The 22,417-nt window shown below is 41.4% G+C and overlaps 1 protein-coding gene across 2 annotated transcripts; it reads right to left on the bottom strand.

The window, feature by feature from the left end:
- Positions 1 to 122: 122 nt before the first annotated feature.
- On the bottom strand, positions 123 to 21,639 carry METTL14 (methyltransferase 14, N6-adenosine-methyltransferase subunit). 2 transcript variants are annotated; one of them, XM_060278561.1, is made up of 11 exons: positions 21,512 to 21,639; positions 20,553 to 20,641; positions 19,847 to 19,940; positions 18,699 to 18,779; positions 18,054 to 18,141; positions 15,337 to 15,427; positions 13,828 to 13,969; positions 13,614 to 13,706; positions 10,881 to 10,997; positions 5,050 to 5,260; positions 123 to 3,451 (listed from the first exon to the last, which is right to left on the bottom strand). In XM_060278561.1, the coding sequence occupies exons 1-11, from the start codon at positions 21,575 to 21,577 to the stop codon at positions 3,147 to 3,149; spliced, it is 1,377 nt and encodes a 458-aa protein (XP_060134544.1). In that variant the 5' UTR covers positions 21,578 to 21,639; the 3' UTR covers positions 123 to 3,146. The 2 variants fall into 2 exon arrangements, with proteins under 2 accessions (XP_060134544.1, XP_060134545.1); XM_060278562.1 differs by having other exon boundaries at positions 19,853 to 19,940.
- Between the last annotated feature and the right edge of the window lie 778 nt (positions 21,640 to 22,417).

Here is a 22,417-nt window from a genome sequence, read left to right as displayed (position 1 = left end):
ATTTTCACCCCACACCCATTCTTTCCCAAATCCATCTCCAGGCCTTTGCCCCCCCCCTGTCCCTGTCCTTCCCATCCCACAAAAACACCACCCCACATTTTAACCCCTCCAGGATCTTCAATTCCATTAATCTTTAAATTCCTTTGCTTCTCAATTTCTTGCTCTGCTTGTTTTTCTTCCTTTTGAAATCCATGCTTTGCTTCATCCCAAACATGTTTGTTATAGTCCAAGTCCTCTTTAATACTTTCATCAAGTTGTTTCTCCTCACACACAGTCTCAGACTCAGCAGTCTCCAAATCCAAATTATCCTCTAAGTCCTGAACCTGGACTTCAACCTCAACTGATGGTAAATTGGGATGTTGCCGTTCCTTGTAAATGTCCTCCCATGTTTGTAGATAGTTCAGCACAGCCTCCTGGAAGGCTCGAGAGTACTTTGTTTTCATACTTCTCTTAACCGCAGACAAACAGGAGGTGGGGAACAAAGGGTGCTGGAAAATTCCTTCCTCAGACGATCGACTCCATTTTGGCTGTTCTTTCTCTTTGTTCTTTAACTCAATCACAAATCCATTCTTAATTCCGATTTAAATAGTTCTACCACGTTTTCAATCAATTTTTACTGTTCACAGCAATGCAATAAATCCACCCGATCTTTTAACAGTTTGGCAGCTTTTGACAGCTGTCAAAGCGCTCTTCCCCTTAATAATGCTGTACCTCAAGGGGTGCCGGACTCGGGAGCTGAGATGGTTCGAAAAGATCTTTTTTCCTCTCGGGTCCACAATCCCAAATACTTTTTCGTCGTTCGGCTTAGGTTTATTTAAAACGCCTCCCAGTTTTCCATTAGGAAGAGACCGACTTCCGTTTCTTTAAAGTCTCTCCTATTTTTCCAATTAGTAAATTTAAAGTCCAAATCAAAATTCCACTTACTTCATGGAAACCTTTAATTTTGTTCGGAAGAATCCGCCGCTTGCCGGGTCAGGACTCGGAGCTTTGCTTCTCGGAGGTAAGATATAGCCCAAAATGGCTCCCGCGGTTCCACCCCGCCGGCTCTCGATCGCTCTACTGAGCTCTCGGGCAGCGGGGGATCCGCAAAACGGAGCAGCCGCTGGGCGCGTGAGTCACCGGGACTCTCTACCCGGTGCTTTTACGGGGAGTCCGCTCGCTCTGCGGACTTCCCCCCCCTCTGCGAAGCCTGCGTCCTTCTCTCCGCCGCGACAGACCGGAAGTCTCTGTGTGACTAGATTTCAGGAGGGCTTTTTATATTATTATTTAAGGAAGCTTTGCGAGTATCAAAAAGTTGTGCACTTGATTAGGTAAGTAAGGTTGTCGCTGTTTACCTACAATACTAAATTATCAGATTGGAAACAAAATAGGGCCAATAAGTTAAGGTAGTGGTTTCCTAAATTATATCCTAGATATGAATAAGTATAGCTGCCAACTTAAAATATAAAATCTAGCTCAAGAAGGGCCTGTGCTCAGTGGCTGTTTAAAATACTCTGATCTAGCTCAGTTGGTCAGAATGTGGTGCTGATAACTCCAAGGTTGCGGGTTCAATCCCCATTTGGGACAGCTGCATATTCCTGCATTTTATTTATTTATTGAATCTATATATGCATTGCAGAGAGTAGTCCAACACCCACCTTTATATATAAATCGATACTGACCCATGCCGTTGCCCAGTCACAGAGTAGGACCTCAAGAGTAATTTTATATAGCATATACTTAAAATTATAGCAGCACGTTTCCCCCCCACATACAGTTTGATTCAAGCTGCTTGAACCTGAATTAAGCCTAATAACATTTGGTGCACCTATGAGAAACCTAGGGTTTAAACTTGCAAAGCTGAACGTGAAAACTGACAAGAACCCGCTTATGAAAATATATAAAATAAAGGCAAGCATCCAATAAAATAACTATACATTTATCAAAAATAGTAAAAATACATTCCCCATCACTTAAAAAGACATTTAAAAGCTGGCTTTCAGGAACCAAAGTACAAGAAATTTTGAGTCCTTACAACTTCTAGTCTGGAGGATTCCTGACAAGATGAGCTGAAATTTCATCAGATTTCATCATACACAACCAATCCATAACATCAGGTTTTTTTTAAAAAAAACAACCAACAAAAAAATTCAAATGATCATTTGGGGGGTGGGGGAGAGAAGGGGAGAACAGCCTGTAGCCCCCACTCTGCTGTTTATGTGGATCAAAGTACCTGGGCTGCAATAAAAGAGCAAATGAGTTCATATTTACAAGCAGTATTCTAGAAGTAATTTCCTATCATTTTGGTATTATACATACATACAGCACAATCCAGCCTGGCTCCTTCTGAAGTCCCAACAGCTTTTAACAGGAAATTCAGCATACCTGAATTTCTTCCACTAAAATGCTTCAGTTTAGTTGGACCATATTCTTAAGTGTTTTGAGCCTTTTGCAAGTAAATCTAAATCTAATTCAGCCAATGAATGTGGTAAATCATTATAGGTATTATCAAGATTTTAACTTTCTTTCTTAAAAAAGGCAGCCATCACCACCACTCTTTGCATCCTTCCCTGATTACACACATATATGGACTATGTGTTGACATACGGATATGAGGTATCAACAGAATACAGATAATAGGTTCTCTGCGCTTCCTATGAATCATTAGTCTCAAGGTCAATCACCTCTTAAAAGTAAAATTAACATATTTGACACAAGTTGTTAAATAAAATGCCAAATATGATAACAGTTTTACATCAGCACCAATTTTCTAGTATTGCAATGGGAACTAGAGTTGCATTTCATTAGCCTGAGAATAAATAGTGTTTAGAGAGGGCAAGCAAGGATTTTTGTTCAGCATATGAGTCAAGATCAACATTAAGCTCTTGAAAGCTCTTGAAACCACAACTGAAACCACTGGGAGGTGATTCTGCTTTGATTTCAACTTTTGTGAATGAGATCTGTCACAAGCACTGGATGTTGCCCATCAAGGAAACTGATGTGCTGTAATTGGGCTGGCTCAAACAGCATGTAGATAAAAAAAGAAATAATATAGTCGGTACTAAAATTCTGGACTCAGTCGCTAATAAGTACAACCTCGGCAGAAGACTTTAAACAAAGGAAAAGCAGTGGTATTAAGGCAGGGCAAGATTGAGACTTTGATACGTTCAACGAGGAGGAAAGCCGCCCCGGTGGGCACCCCCCCGTCCTCCCCGGAACCCTCCCCTTTCCCCCCGAAAATTTGTTCTGTTTCTCTCTCTGCCCCTTTCTCCTCGGCCAGCTGAAGTCCCGCCTCTTCCTCCACCCCTCGGTGCACCACCGCCTCGGTCTTTTGGCGGCGGCGATTTAGGTCTGAGTCTCTCAATCTCTTCCGTACAGCCAGTTAGGTTGGAATTTGGAGCTGTGAAATAGGACGTATATGTTTCTGCATTGAAGTTGCTGTTTGTGAGTGTGGGTCCCACAGTTAGCCAGCCTAAGAGGAGAAAGAAAAGTAGCAAGCAGTGAGAGATGCGCACAGAGTTCGGTGCCTTGGTTACCACCAGACTGGATTACTGTAACACTACATCAAGTTATAGATATTGTAGGAGTGGAAGGAAACCATTGTTACACATACACACACAAACACACACAAAAACCTCCCTACTAGGCTTGGCAATCAGATGCTAAAAGCAGAATCTCAACTCCCATTGCTGAAGTGCTGCTAGGGAGGCTCATAGACGAAGGTCAGATTACCTGCTTGGTGGAAAGAGAAGAGAGGCAGGAAAATGCACCACCACATTTGCAGAAGAAACTTTTGGGATTGATTATTGCTTGCTCCTTGGCCACCTTAGAAACTAACTGGCCAGTATTCTTACACTTTCTTTCCTTTGTTTTTAGAATCCTTTCATCAGTTCTGCTTAGAAAGTGAGCACTCAAGGAGTATGCATCCATCACTGTTAGAAAATGCATGATCCATAACTCGAGAGAGGAGAGCCTATAAATCCAACATTCTCGAGCCAGAATGAGACTCTCTACAGTGCAGTAACCAAACAAGATATTCTATGCACAAATCTTTATTCATACATGCCTCTCTTCAGAAAACTTTATTTACCGTTGTCAGAAAACTTTATTTACCATTGTGATACTCAGCTAGCATTGAGGAGGAGATCCTTCACTCGCTCCAGCACTTAAGTGGAGAAATTTTGCACATAAAAGTTGCATGATTTCTTTGTAAAAGGAATTCAATTTTGGCTCAGTTCAAGGTGACATCAGTAGCTCTAGTTATTGCCCTCCCTCTCTCGTTTTAGCCCCACTTATTTAACTGGGGAATATCTCAACAAAGGGTAGAAATGGGGAGCCCTAACCTATGCGTCAGCACAACATGGCAAACCATGACAGTCTGCTGATATCAAAGGAGATGCATTTATTCTGATGCAAATGTTTAGGATCAGGGTAGGAATATAAGGGCTAATAAGTTCCTCTTGTGGGAGAACATGTTTTCTCAAACTCAATCTAGTCACTGCCCTCTGCACCAAGACAGAATACACCACATCTGAATTCTTCTAAGATCAACCCAGCTATACATGAAAACAGTGGACCATTTCCGTTTTGCTGACTATTGTTTTCTCTCTGACCTTAGGCTTTGGGGGAAAAATGTTTAAAAAGAAGTTAGAATAAGAATCTGCGTAACAATTATCTCTCCTTCATTAGCATTTGTGCATTGAAGATCCCAGCACAAATAATTCTTCAATTCACATTTTACACTGCAGATAGCAGAACTTAGGTTCCTGCATTCTCATCCCCCCCCACACCCTGAATGCCTTAACTCTGAAATATTTATGTTTCCATCATGTTCTCAGTCCACTTTATTGAAAACAATAGTCTCTTGCCTATGAAAGCTCATGCCCTAATGAATCAGTTAGTCTAGGAGTCTAAGTTGATTTTGTATTTGGCTGCAACAGATTAATGTAACTACTCCCTAAAGAGTTTCTTTCTCCCACTCATGCACACTATTAATCTTTATAAAAGGTCCACCTCTTCTGGAAAAACTTTGAAATAATGATTAAGTATCAGAATCAGACCAAAACTAACCTGGTCGGATTGTGCTATCCCGGCCAAAGAGGTGAAGTCGCCGTCTTCCAAGGCAAAAATGTTCAATGATGTGAAATATTTCCACTGGTTTCTCTATATTGCCAATTTCGGGCTCTTCTGTGATAATTAAATCTATGTCGACATTAGCATGGATAAAGTCTCCATCAGTACTACGACGGACTGTTCCTTTAATGCCCATAAGGCAGTGTTCCTAGGTAGAACAAAACCAAAGAGAAAGTTTTTGGAAGTATATCAGACACACACAAGAAAATGCAAACCCTGCAAATCTACATGTCACATACAGTGGTACCTCGGTTTACAAACACAATTGGTTCTGGAAGTCTGTACTTAACCTGAAGCGTACTTAACCTAAAGCGAACTTTCCCATTGAATGTAATGGAAAGTGGATTAATCCGTTCCAGACAGGTCCACATAGTACTTAAACTGAAAATACTCAAACCGAGGTGTACTTAAACCAAGGTATGACTGTATATACAACTGATTATGGGAGACAGAACACAGCATGCCACTTCTTTTGAAGGTCCAGCTAACTAGCCAGAGACCAAGACAATGAATGGAGGAGTTCTACTTTCTTAGCCGCAGAAATATTTTTAAAATTGAGCATCAAAAGCATGAAAATCATTATTCTCAGAAAGTGTTTCTAAAGTGGAAGTGATTGTTCTAAAAGTGTGCAAAGTGCACAACAGAAATATGTTATGAACAGCAAGGTTAAATCTGCCCCACATTATGGAAGATAAAAGATTGAGCAAGTGAAGAATCGTATTTTATAAACCCTCCTGAAGTGGTTACCAAAGCTGCCACCTTTCCCAGCACCTCTTATCACTAGTCAGTGTTCAGAGTATGGCTTTGCCCTCCACCTGAACTGACCTGCCTCTTCCAGCCCAAACCAAATGAAGTAGGCAGGCACTATACAAAGAGCAGAGATGGCTTGTGTTCTGGGCACTGACTGGTGGTGCCCAGAAGAAGAGCTGCAGGTGACCTGTATGCTCAGCACGTATTTGCCTTACAGTGAATTTCAATGCGGCTCTCAACTGCGATTTAATAGCTGTGTTTTCATTGATCATATAGATTGGTTGTGCTAGTTTTATAGCAGTCCTGTTGGCTGAAGAGCACAGAAAAAAAATATCTAAAATAAGGAAGTACTGGCACTGGAAAGGTACAGGACAGGGATGTCAACTTGGATAAAGTATCAAGGGGTCCAGGTAAGCCCTGCCCAGCACAATCAACTACAAGATGCAGTGCACACACACCATTTCAATGGCAATAAGCATCAACATTGGGGGTTCCAGCCCCCTCAAACATTTTAGGGGGGGGGGCAAAGGGACCTTGGGCCCTAGGAGTTGGCTCCTATGGTACAGGATGAGAAAGGAGGAGGCAGCTGTGGTGATGAGAGCTTCAGAGATGGGCAGACGGAGGAAGCAGCAGCAGCAATGCTCCCTCAGCAGCTCTCAGCTCAGACAGAGTGTAGAGCAGGCATAGGGAAACTTGGCTCTCCAGGTGTTTTGGGACTACAACTCCCATCATCCCTGACCACTGGTCCTGTTAGCTAGGGAGTTGTAGTCCCAAAACATCTGGAGGGCCAAGTTTCCCTATGCCTGGTGTAGGGGTTGGGGATCTTCTGTACGAATCTGCATCTCCCCCAAGCATGTGTCCCAACAGAGATACTCTCTGGAGTTTGCAGAAGGGATGGGGGATTTCCCCATACGTTCACAGTTAAGTATAACACCCCTCTGAAACAAGCTGAAATTTTGGCTGACTGCCTAATAAGGTGAACTATGTGGGTCCTCAGATTTGCTCCTCTTTGATTAACCCCTGTCCTCTTAGTGTTAAGGCTGTGGATTTAATCAACAAGGTGTCTATTAATTCTGTGCTCTACACAGTTACTTATTATTTTTATGCAGTGATATTTGCAATTATAGACAAAAATAAATACTGGTAATTTCAAAAAAAAACCCAAAACTAAACAGTGTCAGTTTTATGCAGCTTCTTTCCACAAATTCAAAGTTCAGTGCCGTATGCTATGGAATCAGTGCTAATTGATTTAGATAACCCCAAGAACTGCCCTGTGTCAATTAAATGGACGATGATGCTCAATGCCTATTTTATTCTAATGTTAAAGATGAATGCAAGTGGCTGTTCACACAGAGATAGTCTACATAACTGACGTAATATTACTTGAAGGTTCTGCAGATTAATCTGGTTTTGAAGACCACCACCCAAATGGGCAGTTTCCCCCAGATCATAAAATGCTGATTTACTGAAGTCACCAGATGGTTTTCAAAAAAATTGCAGACATGAATGAATAATCATTTCCAGATCTCTGGCGCAAGCTGTAGGGGTTCACATTTTGAAAAAGAGAAAGAAAAATGGCCACTTGGACATGTACTGCAATTCTCAAAACTTCAGTGTAACTGTCTCTGGTAAAACAGCACTGAGGTTTAAACAGATGAGGAACTTCCCTAAACTAGTGCTAGTGCTTCTACCTCAGTACTGAAAGCAACAAAGCTTTCAGTACTCAATACTCAAGGCACCCAAGGACACTAAAGCCACTAATCGGGGAGAAAGAACCCGTCAACATTGTATAAAAGCAGCATATAAGTAAATGTCCATTGTAGACATAAATCAACTGCTCATACAAAATAAAAAATGAGCACACGAAAGCTCATACCATTAACAAACTTACTTGGTCTCTAAGGTGCTACTGGAAGGATTTTTTAAATTTTGTTTTGACTATGGCAGACCAACACGGCTACCTACCTGTAACTAGAACAGGCATCCCCAAACTGCGGCCCTGCAGATGTTTTGGCCTACAACTCCCATGATCCCTAGCTAACAGGACCAGTGGTCAGGGATGATGGGAATTGTAGTCCAAAACATCTGGAGGGCCGAAGTTTGGGGATGCCTGAACTAGAACTTCTCATACTTTCAACATGTGTATTTCTCACGAGTATTTCAAGACTTGTAAGTGACCACAGAATTTAAGACACACACAGGGATAACAAAAACTGTTTTAAGCTAAATATACCATTAAATATGACAAATTCAAGAAGCTTACTTTGTAAGATGCCATATAAGGTCTATAATAACTAGTCACCAGGTATCCTTTAGCAAGTCAACCCACCCTACTCTCCAGCTTGGCTTAACATCTAGCCTGATGAAGAGTTCTGGATAACTTAAAAGCTTGTTCAAAGTTTTGTGCATTTTGTTTAGCCACAAGAAGCATATTCCTGACAGTGAACTTCATAGTTTTTCTTAAGGATCAACATGTTTGTGGTCCTCCCCACTCCCTCACCACAGCATGTAATGTATAACATGAGGAGTTAGGCTCTGTTCTCCTCCCACCCACCATTTCAGATCGAACTAGACAAGTGAGGAAATGCTGGTAGGCTCCTTTTTGGAGAAACCTGTGCAGACAATTAAACAAATCTCTTCGCAGCTGCTGTAAATAACCTTAGTCATTCATCACAAAGAAATCTAATAGACAAACTGTTGTTTGAGAAAGGGCTATGAAGACTTTCAAGCCCTTAATAGATTGCACACATATGCAAACAGATGCATTCAATCACTTCTCTTCCTTCAGTCCTTCTCCAAGTCGCTGTATCATCTTTACAGACAGCAAACCACCACAGCAGTGAGCCCATCTCAATTTACATAAAGTATTGTGTGTATCAATAATGCTTTACAAATATTGAGTTAGACACAGATTTGTTTAAATTTGTTTAGTGACAGTTTCCTTGATGCTGCTATCATTAGGGAAACGAATAGAAACAAATGTCATAGAGTAAACTACATACATATGCAACTAATTCCTGATACTGCTTGCTTCAGGAAAAGCAGCAATCTCAAGAAAGGGGGATTTAAGAGGAGAGGATATTGAACCACTCTCCAATTGCTTCCTTACAACATTGTTTTTATCCAGGGAAAGCAGCTACCAGGCTTTTGCTAAGCACATCTTAAAACTTCTCCAGGTAATCCTACTGACATTTTTCCAAGGATGGAAAGTCTTAAACAATGTAACTCTACACTAACTTATTTTTTCCATAGTTCTGGTTACAGGTAGGTAGCCGTGTTGGTCTGGATCGAAGTAAAATAAAAAAAATTCCTTCAGTAGCACCTTAAAGACCAACTAAGTTTTTATTTTGGTATGAGCTTTCGTGTGCATGCACACTTCTTCAGATACAGTGAAATGGAAGTTTCCAGGCACTTATGTAGAGAAGGGGTGGGGAGGGGTGGGGATGGGGAGGGGGGATCACTCAGAAGGGTGGTGGAAATGGGTGATTGACTGACTGATAGCTGTTGATGACTGCAAATGGTTTTGCATGAAAAAGCAAGGGTTGAGATGGCTGAAGATCGCTTATCATGTATAATGAGATAAGAACCCGATATCTCTGTTCAAACCAGGTCCCTCCATGGTTTTGAGCTTGGTGATAAGTTGCAATTCAGCAACTTCTCTTTCCAGTCTATTTCTGAAATTCTTTTGTAGTAAGACAGCTACTTTGAGATCTTGTATAGAATGTCCTGGGAGATTGAAGTGTTCTCCTACTGGTTTTTCTGTCTTCTGGTTCCTGATGTCAGATTTATGTCCATTTATCCTACGCCAAAGGATAAATGGACATAAATCTGACATCAGGAACCAGAAGACAGAAAAACCAGTAGGAGAACACTTCAATCTCCCAGGACATTCTATACAAGATCTCAAAGTAGCTGTCTTACTACAAAAGAATTTCAGAAATAGACTGGAAAGAGAAGTTGCTGAATTGCAACTTATCACCAAGCTCAAAACCATGGAGGGACCTGGTTTGAACAGAGATATCGGGTTCTTATCTCATTATACATGATAAGCGATCTTCAGCCATCTCAACCCTTGCTTTTTCATGCAAAACCATTTGCAGTCATCAACAGCTATCAGTCAGTCAATCACCCATTTCCACCACCCTTCTGAGTGATCCCCCCTCCCCATCCCCACCCCTCCCCACCCCTTCTCTACATAAGTGCCTGGAAACTTCCATTTCACTGTATCTGAAGAAGTGTGCATGCACACGAAAGCTCATACCAAAATAAAAACTTAGTTGGTCTTTAAGGTGCTACTGAAGGAATTTTTTTTATTTTTTCCACTCTATCACTTCTCAACGACATCCTATCAAACACAAAGTAATATCCCAGAAATCTGCTCCAGTAAACAGCACAGTTGTCTTAAGGAACTGGTGTGGCTCCAGTTCTACAATGCATTTAGCATTGTAGGGTAGTGATAGCAATCCCAAACTGCTCTTGAGAAAACCAGAAGAGTACCCCTTGCTACCAATATATTTTATTTACATTTCAATGTTGGGAGTCTTAATAGTTGACAAAATGAAAGTCAATCACACTGCATTCTCATCTATAGCAACAGACTAGCACAAAGGAAACTTTACAAGGCATTCTACCCCCTCTTCCATCATCTCCTGAAGGGTGACAGAAGGGTAAAGTATTTCTAAGACGCCTTATCCTATTTGATCTGCATTTCAATAAGAATGACTGAATAAGAGCATTCAAAAGTTTCCCAAAAAGAACTTCATGAAGCTGTTAGATGAAGACAAGAGAGGATTTCAATGTTTACTCAGATGAAGCTAAGAGTCCATAAATGTTAAAAATTAGTCACCCAATTTCTAAAATCATTATCAGATAAACTTACATTTGAAAGCAAAAGAAGTAAGCTGCTCTGTAACTCCTTTCTTAAAATTACAACAGCTACCAACAACAACAGAACATCTGGTGGTTTTTGTGGAACTACTAAATTAAGAGGAGATGAAGAAATTCAGACAAAGACGTACCTTTGTTCTTTGAAAGACAGCCTTAGGGTCCAGAGTCTTGGTCTTCCCAGGATTGTTTTTGTTGGTTTTAATCCAACAGATGTCTTCACATCTTCTATAGCCCCATTTACGCAAACACTGAAACATTTCAACAAAAGGGGAATAAAATTAGACAATCACTTTGTACAATACACAGAAGTAGAATAATATATTTCACTTCTGGCATGCCTAAAAGCTTCTTCCTCTCCTGTACATTTTTCAGAATCAGATCAAGTTCCAAATGTTAAAGCAAAAGCCACTTTGAAATTTCCACCGTGGTTATTCTAGCAACTCTACTAAATATTTATTTATGCAGCACATCATTTCATGTGAAGGAGTGTATGCTTAAACTTTTGCTACCATGGTGGAGATGCATTGGCATGACACTAAGCATACATACTGTGCAACCCTATGCATGGTTGCTTGGAAGCAAGTCCCATTGTGCTTAAAAGGGCATAAACCCTTGAAAGCCTGTTCATGATTGTAGGCAGATACCTATATTGACAGAGGGAAGTATAGCATGGGAAGATGGCCAGACAAGGTCTCAGATGTGGTGCTGGGAATCCTCCAGTCAATTGTGCTGGGGAATTTCAACATGTACACCAATTTGGCCAGCTCAGGACTTCAATGGCTGCCATGACAACTATGAAGCTGTCAATACTTGCATTTGCTTGGCAGTTGATGCCATAGCTGGGATAGAACCTCTGACAGTGGTTTGAAAGATTATATGGCTAGATGTTGTGGCCCAGGGCAAGGTACTTTAAGGGGTGTGGCCAACCACATCTCTTGACCCTTGCCATTCTTGGCTGACAACAGCTCGCTAAAGAGGGCTGACTGAGTGGAACCAGCGGGTGATAAATTCTCACTGTGAGAAGGCGTACTTTTAATATCATCAGTATGCTGATGATATCCAACTCTTCTCTCTATCTACTATCTGAACCAGGAAAGGGCTGTGCAGGTGCTGAACCACTGATAGACACAGTAATGGGCTGGGTGTAAGGGCCAATAAACTGAAGCTGTTGGTGGGTGGTTCACACATCCAGGAATTAGGAGGACGGTCTATTATGGATGTATTTGCTGAAAAAGCAGTTATGTAGCTGGGTGGGTACTGCTTGCTCCAGTTCTGTCACTTGAGGTCCAGATGACTGCAATGGCTAGTAGTGTCCATTTCCAGTTATAAATGATTTGCCACCTGTGGCCTTTCCTTGACTGAGACTGCCTGCCACAGTTCTCTGTGCCCTGGTAAGTTCCCGGTTAGTCTACTTTAATGCACTCAAGCCTCAAGGATGATTCAGAAGTTGCAGCTGATGCATACTGTCCCTGCAAGAGTCATTATACAATACTGACATTTCGAGAGCCATTATGCAATACTGATTCTTCAGGTGTACCAACCTGATGGTGTACCAACCATCAATTTGCTATTTTTAAAAAAACCCTATTCAAGGTATTACTTTAATTTGCAAAGCCTTAAATAACCTGGGACCCAAACTTGGAGAAGCGCATCTCCCTACATCTGCTGGCCTAGGTTTTTACCTCTTCAGGAAAGTCCCTTCTCATAGGGAAGCTTGTTGTGCAGTGACACAAAATACAGCATTCTCTGTGGTGGCACCCTGCCTGCGCAGCTCATTTCCACTGGAGATATGCTTCTCTGCTACAGTAAATGACATTCCAGGGTCAGAGCGAGATGCATTTTTTTGCCTTGGCTTTTGGGGTAGGAGTGTAAAGTTCTGTGATCTGTATTTTTATGTCTGCTGTTGATCTGCTAACCTGATTGTATATTTGAATGCTGTTGGTTTTAATGTTGTTTTAGAAATGTTATTGAGTATGGAATAGTGTTTGTTTTTGTATACTGCCCTGTGATTCTAAGAAATGAATGGCTGCCTGAAACTGCAATAAATGAAAACTATAACAAGAGACTCTTTGAAAGACCATGCATAAAATTGAACATGCTAGCTCCCTGTTCACAGGTGGCGCTGTGGTTAAACCACTGAGCCTAGGGCTTGCTGATCAGAAGGTCGGCGGTTCGAATCCCTGTGACGGGGTGAGCTCCCGTTGCTTGGTCCCAGCTCCTGCCAACCTAGCAGTTCGAAAGCACATCAAAATGCAAGTAGATAAATAGGAACCGCTCCAGCAGGAAGGTAAACGGCATTTCTGTGTGCTGCTCTGGTTCGCCAGAAGTGGCTTTGTCATGCTGGCCACATGACCTGGAAGCTATACGCCGGCTCCCTCAGCCAATAATGCGAGATGAGCGCGCAACCCCAGAGTAGGTCACGACTGGACCTAATGGTCAGGGGTCCCTTTACCTTTACCTAGCTCCCTGTTAGCAAAGGTAGGCAGTGGAGTGGAGATAAATTATTGGTTTAATGAGAAGAATATTTAGGATACCAGTTCCCTCATGGCTCTTTCAATCGAAAGCACGGCAAACTGCCAAAAGAAGGCACCCTAGTGCTGAAGAACGCAAGAGAAACCAAAGCTACAAAGAGAAATATGATCTCTTGAAACAGTGTATGGTATTTTTCATGGGTGCCCATCTGGAAAATAAGGATTAACATTTGATTGATTTCATATCTGCCTTACCCCATTATCTAGGGAAATAGTAAGAGAATTATTCTGCATTTAAAGTGACAAGAAACAGAAACAAAGTGAAACAGAAACAAAGTGATACTATAAGGTTTGAGAAGGTATGTGGCCCAGTGTACTGGAGCAGGATCTTACCATTCTGCCAAGATCAAGGCCCTCCCCAGAACCACACCAAAGGAAGACAAAAGAACGCGGGGAAGCTAGCTCCTCTATATCTAGCTTCATAATCTAAAAAAGACAGAACAAATAACATTTTAAGCAAATAGCGCAATACACACAACAGGCTCATGGAAAACTAAAAATATAACAAGCATTCATCCTGTAAAGGTTTTTCAAAACGCAAACTCACTTCATCCCAATTCCAGCACTTCTCATTAGCTGTAATGCCAGTCTCCCTGTAGTATTCTTCCAAAGGTGGCTCCAAAAGAATCACATCAAACTTGAACTTGAGTTCACGCATATCAAAAGCCTCCAAGTCAGCTTGTAAATACCTATATACACAGACAAAATACAAAGTTGCTTGGATGAATTAGTGCAGTATGTTCCAGTTAAGTTGAAAATTTCTCAGCAGTTACTGACAATGATACATATCTCACACAATGTTCATGGAATAAACAAAATATGTACAGAGGAATGGCATTTCAGACTGTAAATATCTTATTTATACACATGAAAAGTAATGCGCACTCTCTGAGAACCCAATTCCTACGGTGAAGCTGCACAAATTATAATATTCTTGGTTTGAGTGAATCACTTCAAATTTGGAAAACCACAAAAACAGTTGTTGACCACCAGACACCTCATTATATAGAAACTGATGTCTGAAATCAGATCTGGCCACCATTATTCTATTAAATTTTACAAATGTTGCTACAAAATTGCACTTCTAGGTAGATGAAAAATTAGTCTCAGAGCACTGTGGTTGTTTTTAAATCAGCACAACTTTAATTCTATTTAAAAGACTGATGTCCAACTTTACTCCAAAATTCTCTTCAAAGAATTTTCTAGGGCCTCTTCTTGGATAGCTATTGACCTACAAGCAAGGTAGCTTTTTAAAAACCACTGTAGCAATCATAAAAATGATTATTACTACAGCTGGTTCATATGGTGTAACAGTCTCCTGTTTGACACAATTTTACTAACCAGTTTCAAACCACGATTGGTTCATAGTGCAAACAGAAGAGATAATCTGGGGGTAAGCTTTCATAAGCAACATAGGCCTGGAGAAAATCTGATTTAAGCACACTAATTAAGCCACCAGTTCAAACAAAACGGGTAACTGGATAGAATCATGAGAGTTGGATGGAACCTCAGAGGTCACCCCGCCCAATTCCCCTGTCGATGCAGGAAGCCCACTGCTATAGCATCACTGATAGGTGACCTTCCAGATTGCTTAAAAACCTATAATGAAGAAGTACTTGCTTCAAGAGGCAGTGTATTCCACTGCATAAATTTCTTCCTAGCAGGTTAGTCTTTTTCATGTAATTTGAACCTTCCCTTACAGGAAGCCCAAAAGCAGGATCCAACACAACTTTCCCAGCAACTGGTATTCAGAGGCATACTTCCATCATGACTAGCAACCTCTGAGAGCGTTATCCACCATACATTTGTCTAATCCTCTTTTCATGTCATTCTAGATCAGGGTGGAGGGACCTTTGGCTCTGCAGATGCTGCTGAACTACAACTCCCATCAGCCCTAGTAATCCTTGAAGTTCACCTTGCTTATTTCATAAATACAACCCAAAAATAGAACATTCAAATCTTAAACAAGTGCTGAAAGGGGTTTAGTTAGCAGTCTAACAATAACCAATGTTAAGCCAGTCTGAAGAACAGAACCTAGCTCATTTAATGTACTTACATAGGGGGAGTGTTCGATTTAGATATTAGTTCATCCTTCAGTCTGATAAGCTCTCGAAGCTTTGGATATTCTTCAAACCTGTCTGCTAAGCCTAAAAGAAAAACATGCCATTTTTATGCTACAGAATTACATTTTCATAAACAGGTGGTCACAAGTGAAGAAGCTTAACTTGACACAGATTCTCTGGCACAAACCCTTTCATGGAACTTGAACTAGATGCCACAACTTAGTCAAGCATAGAATCACTTTGTGTTACAGCCCAAATTTCTACCCAACCTTACCAAACACCAGTAGTTTCAGTGCCCTATCGCATGTAATATTTGAATAGATTACAAATGACATCTTTTGGAGCAGAATACCCTGCACTAATCCAGCCTAGAACAGGAGGGAAACACACACAATGCTCTGTAAAGGCAACATCAGCTACTTTCCCCAACAACCATGTCAACACTGCCAGCAACCACCAGGCACTGCCAGTGTGAAGCTGTGGAGATGACACTGAGATCTCCCTATGTCAACTAGACACAGGAAAATCCAACCCACTCACAGTTAGAGGGATATACTCTGATTATGTCCGACTACTCCCATCCCCCAAGCAACCTGCCAGAAATGTCATTCATTTCTATATGAACTGATAATCCACATTTTCATAATACAGCAGAATACAACATACAAGAATAAAATCAACTACAATATCCACAAAAATGTAATTAAAAACATCAATAAATGCTGATAGGTTAAATGATGTGACATGGAAACCAGGCCAAGAAGTGTTTATTGTCTTTTTACAGGTGTCTGGTTGAAGGCTGCTATTTTTATTTTTAGGCAAAAGGCTGCCTGAAATCTTTTTTTATTATTTCTGTGTATTACATACTTAGCGGAATTCTAACTTTTAAAATATATTAATTCCTGCAAAAGAAATACAATTGCATTTGGAAGATAGATCACAAATATTTGAGATAGTATTATTCAGCCAAGACAGGAAAAGGCAGTGATTCCCACCCTCTTTCCCACCCCGCCCTCTGTACTATAAGTAAACTGGTATACATCTAAACACCATTTAATAAAACCTTCCACAAAGACCACTAATTTTGCTGACACTACTCTCACAGGCAGATCTGGAAACATCTGATATCCTGTTTTCTCAGCATAATAGTGAATAAAAACTCCTACAACTCTTGCATGCAGAAACCATATGGCAAACATGAAAAACCACTTTATAGAATCATAGAATCATAGAGTTGGAAGAGACCACAAAGGCCATCCAGTCCAACCCCCTGCCAAGCAGGAAACACCATCAAAGCATTCCTGACAGATGGCTGTCAAGCCTCTGCTTAAAGACCTCCAAAGAAGGAGACTCCACCACACTCCTTGGCAGCAAATTCCACTGCCGAACAGCTCTTACTGTCAGGAAGTTCTTCCTAATGTTTAGGTGGAATTTTCTTTCTTGTAGTTTGAATCCGTTGCTCCGTGTCCGCTTCTCTGGAGCAGCAGAAAACAACCTTTCTCCCTCCTCTAGATGACATCCTTTTATATATTTGAACATGGTTATCATATTACCCCTTAACCTTCTCTTCTCCAGGCTAAACATACCCAGCTCCCTAAGCCGTTCCTCATAAGGCATCGTTTCCAGGCCTTTGACCATTTTGGTTGCCCTCTTCTGGACACGTTCCAGCTTATCAGTATCCTTCTTGAACTGTGGTGCCCAGAACTGGACACAGTACTCCAGGTGAGGTCTGACCAGAGCAGAATACAGTGGTACTATTACTTCCCTTGATCTAGATGCTATACTCCTGTTGATGCAGCCCAGAATTGCATTGGCTTTTTTAGCTGCTGCATCACACTGCTGACTCATGTCAAGTTTGTGGTCTACCAAGACTCCTAGATCCTTTTCACATGTACTGCTCTCAAGCCAGGTGTCTCCCATCCTGTATTTGTGCCTTTCATTTTTTTTGCCCAAGTGTAGTACTTTACATTTCTCCTTGTTAAAATTCATCTTGTTTGCTTTGGCCCAGTTGTCTAATCTGTTAAGGTCATTCTGAAGTGTGATCCTGTCCTCTGGGCTGTTAGCCACCCCTCCCAATTTGGTGTCATCTGCAAACTTGCTCAGGATGCCCTCAAGCCCATCATCCAAGTCATTGATAAAGATGTTGAACAAGACTGGGCCCAAGACAGAACCCTGTGGCACCCCACTAGTCACTACTCTCCAGGATGAGGAGGAGCCATTGATGAGCACCCTTTGGGTTCGGTCAGTAAGCCAGTTACAAATCCACTGAATGGTAGCATTGTCTAGCCCACATTTTACCAGCTTCTTTACAAGAATATCATGGGGCACCTTGTCAAAGGCCTTGCTGAAATCAAGATAGGCTACATCCACAGCGTTCCCTTCATCTACCAGGCTTGTAATTCTGTCAAAAAATGAGATCAGATTAGTCTGACATGACTTATTTTTCAGGAACCCATGCTGACTTTTAGTGATCACAGAGTTTCTTTCTAGGTGCTCACAGACTGTTTGCTTAATGATCTGCTCTAGAATCTTTCCTGGTATTGATGTCAGGCTGACTGGGCGGTAATTGTTTGGGTCCTCTCTTTTCCCCTTTTTGAAAATAGGGACAACATTTGCCCTCCTCCAGTCTGCTGGAACTTCGCCTGTTCTCCAGGAATTTTCAAAGATTATTGCCAGTGGTTATAAATGCATTCATATTATTCTGACATACCCACATCTCTGATGAAATTCTGAGGCCTATGTCCAGTATCCACAAAGTGTTGGCAATAATCATTATGAGGATTTAAGCTCTGGGTCCCCTATAGGAAGAAAAACACCCAAGAATACAGATTAGCAAAATGAGGCACATCAGAGATACACTGATTTTATCATGCGATTTGCACATGAAGGAACCCAACACTATGCTCAGGGTTTGGTTCGATTATCTTGATATTTCTTGCAGACAAGTGATCCAGTATCTCTCCACCCCCAATTATATTAACATGCTTCAATTCAAATGCACAGTGTATCCTGCTCATCCTTTTTGAATGACACGAGGCATACAGCAAATAGAACAGTATAACCACCATTTTAGGCAACCAACTTTGCCACCTTTCAACCCTGTCATCATTGTGCATAACAGTAGCTTCAACGTTGTGGAATGCTGCAGCTTTAGTGTTTAACATTGGTCAAAAGTATATCTAGGAGTACGCTTTTGTTAATTCAGTATTATTTATTGAATTCATATACCACCCTAAACCCACAGGTATAACAATTCCAAATTAAAGTCCTAAATTTGAATTTCCAGTTACTTCAGGTGCAATAATGATGTAAGATAGGAGAACAATGGCAACACTGAGGTGTATGAATTGGTTACCTTAAGAAAAGTACTGGAATCTTTGTAAATTTCCTCTTCATAGGGCAGGTTCTCTTCATCTTGTTGCAATTCTACTTCATCCTTTGGAAGAAAGCACATTTTATATGAATGTAGAGACAGGGTGTTTCTCTTCTCATTATCCTTCCACTTCTGGATGAAAGAAGACGGCTTATGAACATTAGCTTCCTGCAACAGCAGATCATGAGTGGTTCCAATGACAGAAGTTTTTTTGGGGGGGCGGGGGGGGGGATAATAAAATCAAATGGTGCCAGAAAGGCCCCTCTCTGTCATCACTGAACCAATTACACCTTGCAAGTTACATTACAAACTAAACAACCTCCTATATTACACGATTATTTCACTAAAGAGGAAATACAAGCTTTTTTATGTTGACTGGCTATATATATACAGTGGTACCTCGGTTTATGAACACAATTGGTTCCGGAAGTCTGTTCATAAACTGAAGCGTTCATAAACTGAAGAGAGCTTTCCCATTGAAAGTAATGGAAAGTGAATTAATCCGTTCCAGACGGTCCGCAGAGTACTTAAACTGAAGCGTTCATAAGCTGAAGCGAACTTTCCCATTGAAAGTAATGGAACTTGGATTAATCCGTTCCAGACGGGTCCGCGGAGTACTCAACCTGAAGCGTACTTAACCCGAAGCATGGGTGTAATTGGTTCCGGAATTCTGTTCATAAACTGAAGCGTTCATAAACTGAAGCGAACTTTCCCATTGAAAGTAATGGAAAGTGAATTAATCCGTTTCAGGTGGGTCAGCGGCGTTCGTAAACTGAAAATTCATAAACCGAGGTGTTCATAAACCGAGGTTCCACTGTATCATCATAGTAGTATGCTGTTTAAGGCACCAAAATGGTTTCTCCATTGAAATAGCTATCAAACTATTTGTGCACCAATATTAAAACAGGTACAGTTTCAAGAACAATTCTTCAAGTCTTAAAAACCACTAAATAATAAATTGTGGCCTTAATTATTAATATATGTAACATCAAGGTACTCTGAAAAAGCAAAACTTATTATATTAATGTCTTGCAAAGTAATGTCTCAGACCCCTGCATTTCACATAACTCCATTAGAAAGATTGACAGGCATATTCTGCTATTATAAGAAGAGGGATTACTGCAACACACTTTAACCTTATATTCTTCTATTTCTTCTTCATCAGCTTCTCCCTCATCTGGATATCTGCGTTTGGCATTTGGTGCAGATGTGTCATAAGCAGCCCTGCAAATGTGGAAGAAAACATATTTAATTAACGTGATTTGAACAGCGGGTTCACTTATTTCTGGTTCTTATCTCACTGGATATGGCACCATCTTTACTTCTATGGCAAATCAGGACTCTCCCAATTTAAAGCTTACTGGAGAAACAGTGGTATGGATTTGAAGATTAATTCACTTAAGGAAGTCCATGGAATAAACGTTCCCAAACTCCACTCTGCAGGCCAGGAAAAGCCTCTCTAGAAGTGGGGAATACTCCTGAATAAGATTATTTTCATATTTTGTTGGACATCAGAATTGCAAAGAAACTCCTGCTTGACATAAAGTCATACCCCAGATAAACTGTAAATTCAGGCACTATTAGAGAGCTTACTAGAGACAATATATACATTTACATATAGGACCACAGTGAGTAATATACTTCTATTTGCCAAACTCTTTTGTCCCTTACAATGAAATGCGTTTCCAGCTTTTTGCTGACAAACTGAGCACTCTGCATTAGTCAAGATCAAAACGAACTCAAGCTCCTTAGTGATACAGCAGTTGACACGATCTCCCTTCTCCCCCTGAACTGCTTACGTTATGAGAAATGTAACCAACCTCTTTTAGTACAAACCTGCATGCTTCCCTTGTTTCAGCAATTTCCCTCTGCTCATCCTTGCTATTCAATACTGCACCAATGCTATCGGCACTTTCGGCCCCAAGCTGGAAGAAGAGCAAAAAACGAAGGACACCATAAACAGCACACTTAGTACCCAACGAAGAAGCTAGAGATGAAAGGTTCGATATAAGCATAACATACTTTCACCATTTATAGTGGCTTTGTTTGAATAATTAAACCCCACTGAATTCACCCCCTGAATAGGTTGTGCTGAGTATGTAATGGGGCTAAGGGCACCTGAGTAAGCTTCATACCTGAGTAGGGTTTTTAACCAGTGTCTCCCATAAAGTCCTGCCTTCCCCAGCCTGGCTGCAGCCCAAAACACCTGAGAGCTGGGGAGGCCTGTCTTCTAACACAGGCTCTCTCAATGTATTATCACTTGGAAAAGAGCCCTGGAGAGCACACTGTAAACAGAAACTCTGGATTATTTGCTCCTTTAAAGGCAATAAAAACACCGCCGTCATTTATCATCATTATTTACAAATAACAGCAACTAATAGATGTACCAGGCGCTGGTACAGAAACACACCACCCCTCCTAAAGGTCCCAGAGACAGGAGACTGAACTATTCCTATACAGCCCCCTTGCATAGCTGCCAAGTTCTCCCTTTTTTTAAGGGAAATTCCCTTATGCTGAATAGGCTTCCTCGTGAGAAAATGGAAAACTTGGCAGCTATGCCCCCTTGACCTCCCACCCTCGTCTCCATGGCGACGGCAACCCCCCTCCCTCCCCACTAGGGGAGACTCGGGCTTTACGTCACAGCAGGGCGCCAATTATGAGACTCATTAGGAGACGGGAGACAAGCCACTCTGCCCCCACCCCCCACTCCGGGGAACGCGCACGCGCCGTCGTCGCTTCCCGAAGGGCAGCTGCCGCCTAGAGATAATCGACTCGGGTGTCCGATCCGCCTCTACCTGCTGAGCCAGGAGCTGGCGGCGCAATTTTTGCCGCTCTCTGATCTCCTGCAAGCGGCTGTTCATCCTCGTCCGACAGATTCGCGGGCGAAAGAACTGTCGTCGCCTACCTGGCGCCTAACTAAAACGACACTTCCGCCTTCCTCTATAGCCGGTACCATCGACGGTAAGGAGTTTTGCCAGTACTTTCGTAGAAATGAATGGAACATAATGTGCAGAAATGAATGGAACCTGTGCGGCCGCTCTCGTTCCGGTAGCTGTGAGCGGCCATTTTTGTTGAGGGCAGGCGGAAACTCTTTGGCTTGGCTGCTTTTGTGTGGGGTTTGCTTTGGTTTTCCTTTTAATTAACCGTTTCAATGAAAGTTGCTAAAAAGCACATTGGAAATATGCCGCATAAACGAATCGATGCAAATTGTTGTTTCATTATTGAAAAATCAGGCAAGCAGTTTATTTTTCCAGGCAAGTATCTACATTGTTGGCATAAACATGTGGGTCAGCTGATATGTAACTCACAAAAGCAGGTTCATTGTCATTCTTAATTTGTTTTTATTTTATTAATATCAAACAGCTCATTTAATAGAGTTCACATCGCTGCAAATACGTTGGGTCCATCTGTGTGTAGTTGGCATATGGATGTTGTTGGTAGCAAAGTCCCTGATTGCCCAGGGAGGTGCCTACCGCTTTCACCTCATTTTTGTATTTTTGGTGTGGTGTGCCTTTCACTACCTTGAATACAGCATTCATATGATGCTGCAGCTTTGACACGTCTTCCCCTGGCTTATTTGGAGTGTACTGTACAGCAGTCTTCCGCCTTTTCATACCTGGGACCCGCCTTTAACCCAAACATGGATTTGAGGGTTCATTTCTTAAATTTTCACCATGGTGATAGTACTGCTTTTGTGACCT

The sequence above is a fragment of the Zootoca vivipara genome, chromosome 9 (genome assembly GCF_963506605.1).
Source record: "Zootoca vivipara chromosome 9, rZooViv1.1, whole genome shotgun sequence".
NCBI classification, from domain to species: domain Eukaryota; kingdom Metazoa; phylum Chordata; class Lepidosauria; order Squamata; family Lacertidae; genus Zootoca; species Zootoca vivipara.
This window is presented reverse-complemented; position numbering and strand designations above follow the sequence as displayed.

Excerpts from the sequence above, each read along its gene's own strand:
- METTL14 (XM_060278561.1), bottom strand. The coding sequence starts at position 21,577 with ATGAACAGCCGCTTGCAGGAGATCAGAGAGCGGCAAAAATTGCGCCGC. Across the intron at positions 18,142-18,698 it reads ATTCCAGTACTTTTCTTAAG|GGGACCCAGAGCTTAAATCC; the intron begins GTAACCAATTCA and ends TTCTTCCTATAG. Across the intron at positions 5,261-10,880 it reads CTGTCTTTCAAAGAACAAAG|GAACACTGCCTTATGGGCAT; the intron begins GTACGTCTTTGT and ends TGTTCTACCTAG.